At 33.6% G+C, this 7,009-nt stretch overlaps 1 protein-coding gene across 1 annotated transcript; it reads left to right on the forward strand.

The window, feature by feature from the left end:
* Positions 1–2,142: 2,142 nt before the first annotated feature.
* LOC126818140 (retinal homeobox protein Rx1-like) lies at positions 2,143–6,719 on the forward strand. Its single transcript, XM_050545358.2, has 2 exons — positions 2,143–2,412; positions 5,883–6,719. The coding sequence occupies exons 1-2, from the start codon at positions 2,143–2,145 to the stop codon at positions 6,384–6,386; spliced, it is 774 nt and encodes a 257-aa protein (XP_050401315.1). The 3' UTR covers positions 6,387–6,719.
* Positions 6,720–7,009: the final 290 nt, after the last annotated feature.

The following is a 7,009-nucleotide window of genomic DNA, read 5'->3' on the forward strand; positions in this document are numbered from 1 at the left end:
AGAGTTAAGTTAAGAATTTACTCAACTTTCAATCACTGTTTATGAAACACAAAACTTTGCACCTAGTATCTTATTGATGTATTTGATACATTAAAACAACAAAAGTTTTATAAAGGGCTATATTTTAGTTAAAATAAGGCGAACAATTTTGAGTCAATTATTAACTTAATCTGGGAATGCTTTGTGAACTCAAGACTTGGAGGTCCCATGTTCGATCCCGGCGTTGGTTATGAAAGTTCAACGAGTTTTTCCGGCGTGGTTCCTCTTGTCAGTGTTGCAGGACAGAAGGCTTGACAAGAAACAACGTATGGTCGTTAATTATTAAGTCTTATTACGTTACATCACTCTGATATATACTCAACAATACGAGTTAACACTGATGAGGTCATCTTGAGACTGGGTAATAGTAAAATTATAATTAAAGATGTTAGATGAGCTGTGATTCCATAACAATCTAATTATATTCTATAGCTAATGAAGCAATCTAAATCTCTGTCAAACTCTGTAATTTACTTTAACTCGAATTGTCCAGTGGCCAATTACACTTGATCGAAACTATTCAGCCATTTTCTCAAGTCTTCAATTTGTAACAATTTGGTGACAAGGGCCATGTGTGGGATAGTTTCTAAGTCTTTAGTTCAATCTTTTGTTCTGTGGAAATAAATTGCCGTGGATAAATGATATTATTTGCTGGTTATTAGAGACTATTATTGTCTATTATCCAGCGATTTCTTACAACACTACTCAAGAGTAATGAAGTCAAAAGGAGGGAGGGAGGGGGTCGAACTCTAATTATTCTAGCTACCTAATCCCCCCAACCCATTCTTCATAACCCATTCTTTTCTCCTTCGTCTCTATTTCGTTTAATTCTTTCTCTTTCTTCTCCGGATTCTGTATCATAATTCAGACGCGAACAATAACACAGCAGGTTGCCCTCTGTTTAATTAACTCCGCCCTAACCATTTACTCAATTTGACGAACAAAATTAAGTGTTTTCGCCAACTAATGGCAGGCTTTGTAAGTAGCAAGTTGGATCAATGTGGCTTAATCTATCGACCAATGAGATCGTTGGTTACATGTGTGATTGTGGCCGCATGCCTCGCTGTGTAAACAAACACAAGATTAGGAGGATTTCAACTGGAGTGCTAATTACATTAACAAAGTATTTGATGATTAGAATATGACAGGAGCACGAGAACAGTAGGCGATCAACAATCGCTGGCTATATTAGACAAGTTCGCTGAGATATCAAATCATTAGATATCACAATCGTTTACAGGGTAACATCATCACAAACACTTCACCTAACTCGTATAATATATTTAGTTTTAGGAATTTAGTCATCAGGAACTATTTTACTGGTATACTGATCTGGAGGAGGTATCAAGAACAACACTAACTATTAATATATCACAGGAGCTTCACTTAACCCAAAGGGGATTTTGGAGGAGTATTTTGAGGATTTATATATACATGATGGAGGGTAACATGAGGAACCAACAGGAAGGGGGATATTTCAGCAGTAGTCTACCCAGTAAAAGGATCAAATCGTACAATATTGATAGTATTTTAGGGACTGATTCGACCCCTACTCGTGTTCAAGAAGATGACAGATTATCTTCCCCAGAAATATGTTCACAAGGTAAGTCATAAATCATAAAGGTTATCTTCTTTTTTTTTTAATTTCCATATCAGTTTAAATTTCTAAAATGTTGATTTTACGATTCTTTCGCAAAAGGAATAATTTTATTTGCATAACTGTGTAAAATATAGAAACGTTGATATTTAGACCCCTTCTCAAAAGGGATAATTTTATTTTGCATAAATGTGTAAAATTCCTGAAACGTAATTATAACAATTGGCTCTTTCTCCAAAGAGATAATTTTATTTTTTCATAACAGTCTAAAATTCAGAAATTAATTATTACGATTGGTTCTCTAAAGGAATTTGACGGATTAGCAATTACGATTTCCCTTTTCATAATTTAATCCATTTACAAACTTGTTTCCATTAAACGATGACTTAAAATTGTTGTTTATCATTTTTGCCTATCATAATAATTTTCTCACGAGGCATCAAGACGATAAAAAGGTCACTTTAATAAATTAAATTCTTATTTTTCTTTTTAAAGGTTCACCAAGAATGCAGTCTTTTGAATCAGGTGGTCGCCGTGATTCGGTTGAAGGAGGGGTGATTTCTGGCGAAGATGAGGAGTTGGGACGTGGGGATCTATCCGCTACGTCCGAAGAAGATGGAGGAGGCAAACATCGTAAGATCCGTCGGAGTCGGACAACATTTACGACCTACCAATTGCATCAGTTAGAACGAGCTTTTGAGAAGACCCAGTATCCCGATGTGTTTACGAGGGAAGAATTGGCTTTGAGATTAGATTTAAGTGAAGCCAGAGTTCAGGTTAGTTGAAAAATTTAAAAATATGCTAATGGTTAAATTGGCTGATTGTCAGTTGTTCTCGGCTTTTTTTTACGTTAATTCACGTTAAATTGATAAAAAATAAAACAAAAATTATCAACGGAAGACAATTTCCCGATTTTGATACAAACGAGAAGGATGAGAACAGTGGTGTGGTAAACACCATTTCATTTCATCGGTTTTAACAGATTTTACTCAACCAAGGACAGGTGGTACTGGTTTTTTAATATCACCTGCGGATGATATGTCGAATATTGTCAATCTCTGATTGCATCATTCATTATAGAGATCGCAATTTGCAAGAGATTAACTAATCCTTCAAAACGCAACCAGCGACTTAAATAACCTGTCAGAATTAGATATATTTTTTACATGAAATAATATCTTACTAAATTTTGGTTCCATGTTTTGGAATTAAAACGTTTTTATGGATTCGAATTATAGTTAAGAGTTATCATCTTTTTTTTTACAAATCTCTTATCACCAAATCATTTTCCCCCTTCCATATAATATATCCATAAATATATTAATTAAATAAAATCACTTCCACATAAACATATCAATTTACAGAAACTTAAAAAAAAACCGCAATAAACTGTATAATTTTAAAGGATTCGCGGTAACCACATAAGTATAAACATATCCATAAATATTGATTAAATAAAACTTTAAAAAGGGAATAATTTATAGAATTTTAGAAAGGATTCAGAAATTACAATATTATATTGACTGATTTTATTGGCACTGGAAACTATAAATCAGATTTAATCCGAGCTGTTTTATAAAACATTAAATACGGTATCGTTGTGTAATTTCGTCTTTTTGTACTAAAATTGGATTTAAATGAATAAAAAAAACCCCGGAGAGCTGAGAAAACAGATATTACAAAATTAAACTCAGATTCCTGGACATAAAATTGAAACGAAACAAGAAATAAAACCGGGTTTAACGTCCTACCTTAGAAACGAAACAAAAATAAGAGAAACTAGAATAGTAATCACCATTAATTGTAATAGACATTACGTAGATAAATTACCTAAATATATGTATATTTATTCTATAAATACATGCCATTGGTTGTATTCAATGACTTGGACACGTACTACTTTTGTCCAGAATGACGTCACTTTCAGAATTACGTCAAACTGTAATATTTATCAGCTGGTTTTTTTTTTTTTTTTTTTTTTTTAACGAAAGATTAATATAAATCTGTATTTTGGAATTATATAAATAGCGTCTTATAGTCCACTTATAGTCAGGCGATTTTCTTTTAAATCAAGTTTATAACTGAATAATGGTATGTACGCGTAAATAAACAACTGGAAATTAATTTCATGCCTCGGTTTATTACGGTATTTATTATAAATAAATAATTTAGACTTCTTGACATTTTGTAATATTGCATGCTGTATTTTTTTTTATATCTATATACCCAATATTTCAGTAAAAAAAATCATGATGAAGTAATTAAATACAATTTTATTCTTAATAAAAAAAAATGAAAAAAAATCCTACTTTATTGAATAATTGTTTCATACGTAATGAACAACTGGAAGCGGAGGCGTACAGGTACATGATAATTGACAAAATATATAACTAGCAAAAAGGTGTTAATTAATTCTTAAAACGTCACAACTTATTGGATTTCCCCCTAACTTTAATCAGAATATTCTAATTTTACCAACTGTTTCCATTTTTGACCTTAGTGACGTCACATTTGTCTGCGTATCAATTAAGGTTTTTGATTTTATAAAAGGGTGGTTAATTGAATTGTAAATGAATATTAAACACAGGAAATACGTATATTGTATATAATTATACAATATACTTATGGAAAGGATATGTTGACATAATTACTTGCATTAATTAAAAAAAAACATTGAAGTGTGTCCGGTGACCTTTAAGCCAGGATTAAGCCGTGAATAAGATAATGTCCGCAAAAAAGCAAATCACGATCACCGGCACAAGAAATGGATATCAAGCTTTATGTTACGAGAAACATTCCAAAGATGATGGGGTTTAACGTCCACTCGACACAAACTAGGTCATTTCGGTACTAACATATGGTTCAATTTTATTTCGATAATTCGCTTGCTCGTAGGGGTCTTTAGCAGTGGGAGGAAACCCACGAGGTTCGACAGGCGACCCTACTCGAAACCCCCGCAAGTTGACTCAATGACAGACCTTATGATACAGCGCGCACGTGCTAAGCATTCGGCCATCCACCTCCTCCCCCTTTCCTTTGTAAATAATATAACGGAACATAATATTGAATTAGTATTCATAAATGGTGCATTTTATAACGATACTAACATAATTCAATAATAACGTTCATATTAACATATCGTAAATAAAATTTATGTCAAATTATTATTGCGGAATGTTTGAAAAAACAAAAACAGCGGTTAAAGCTAAACTCGCACTTAACCGACAGAGGATTAGATGTCTGAATTTAATTAAAGAAATCCGTGTGAAAAATAACAGAAAACTTGTTTATCTGAAGCAAATTCTATCGAAATATTTCGGGTCTCTAAGTCTTGATCGAATTAAGCTAATAGAGCAACGGTTTAAAATCGTTAATGGATGTGGGGAATATTGACGGGGAGTCTCCGGATTAGTTTTTGTACCATTTGGACATAACAGTTTGTTCTCACACGTTCTCAAACGACTTCTCCTAAATCATTTGTTCTTCAAACAGACTTTTTACTCTTTAGTTTCATCGTGTATTGACCGGCTGGCGATTTTGGTCAATCGGTGATTCAAAGAGCCACAATGGACGAACGACTGCTGGGTTGCATGTAAGACAATGGTCGTTACAAACTGTCATTGACTTGTCTAGCGACCATGTTGTATTCTTAGATACAACTGAATTAAACCTATCCGCTTGTTTCATTCCCGATAATTACGTTCAATACCTCGATTGCCTGATATAGCCATTAAAACTGATCATTGTGGATATTATAAACGATTAAGTTAAACTTTTAGCTATTAGTGTAAACGAAAAAAAAACTATCGGGAAGATATTTTTTTGTGTAAACGATAAATGTTTTGTAGGAAGACATTTTGTTGTGACTGAAGAATTAACCACCCAGATTTTCTGTTTAACGAAAAAAAATCTGTCGTAGAAAGATATTGTTTTGTAACTGACGAATTAGCCACACAAATATTTAACAAGATTTTTAAATGTTTTCTGATGTACGCCAAACTCGTCGCCATTTGTGGAAAGGAAAAACACTCTTGTAGGAAGATATTTTTTTCTTTTTTGACTGACGAATTAACCATCAATTTGCCATTCGCATAAATGACAAAAAAATATAGTAGAAATTAACCACAAAATATTTAACAAGAATTATAAATGTTTTCTGAAGTAAACAGTTTACGATTATTTATTAAATTATGTAAAATGAGAGTTCAGTTTATTTAATTTTCTTATCTTTTTTTTCTAATTTTAGGTTTGGTTTCAAAACCGCCGTGCTAAATGGAGGAAACGAGAGAAAGCCATGGGACGCGAAAGTCCTAATTTCTTACACATGGAACAAGTGGGAGAGTTACCCTCCCCCATGAGTTTGAATCCCGCCATGGACCCATACTGGACGAACAGATACACAAACTTAACAGGCGTTAATCCTTTACTGGCATTCCAACATGGCGGTAATCTGCCGCCACCACACTACATGCAGGGCAAGATGCCATTTGCTGGACTATTATCAAATTATATGATGGCTTCTAATGGCTTGGTTTTACCCGGTATGATCCTGGGAGCCAATATGGCGGCACTTCCGGGTGGACCGTTAAACCTCGCTGGGCCACGTTTACCTATAAATTGCGAGAGTTTAGATATGAGAAAATCGAGTATTGATGCTTTACGACTAAAGGCCAAGGAACATTCGATGAATTCGTCACCCATGGAATTATTACAATACAGTGGACATTCCAACAAATCAGAGTCCCCATAAACATTGATTTATCGTCTTATGACTTGAGGAAAAAGATTAAGGTTTGGTTTCAATCCAACCCGAATGCCGTGAAGAAAGAAATCCGGAACGGATGCTGCGTGGTAGTGCGAGTGACCGAGTGAACGATCATCCCTGTATCCCTTATAAAATGTAGGAACAGTTCCACTACAAAGAAATTAACGCGAACAAAGAATTAATGCGCTGAATGGCGCATTTCTTTTTGTTTCTTGTAAATTTAAAGACCCTTACGTTACAAATATTTAATTTGTTGTGAGAAAAAGATTCTTGAAGATATTGTTACTCTATACGAAAGTGCATTTTTGCTCTCCGTTCGTTTTGTTTTTCAATTGTTTCTTCTTTTTTTTGTGTGTGTCAATAATTTTGTGAGGTATTTTGGGATGTAGGAATACACCCCATGCACACCCCTATCCCCTCCCACCTCTCCCCTGGTACTTCTATAGTGCGTAATTTGTTTGTAAATGTTATTTATAATTAAAACAATTTTATGAAAGATGAATTTGTTATTTTCAATTTTAATTCCTTGATTGTGTGAAAGATGAATGATTAGTCAATATTTAAGATTATTTGCTGACAGATCTGCCACACTGTAATTTAAATTTCTA

This window comes from Patella vulgata, chromosome 4 (assembly GCF_932274485.2).
Source record: "Patella vulgata chromosome 4, xgPatVulg1.2, whole genome shotgun sequence".
NCBI lineage: Eukaryota > Metazoa > Mollusca > Gastropoda > Patellidae > Patella > Patella vulgata.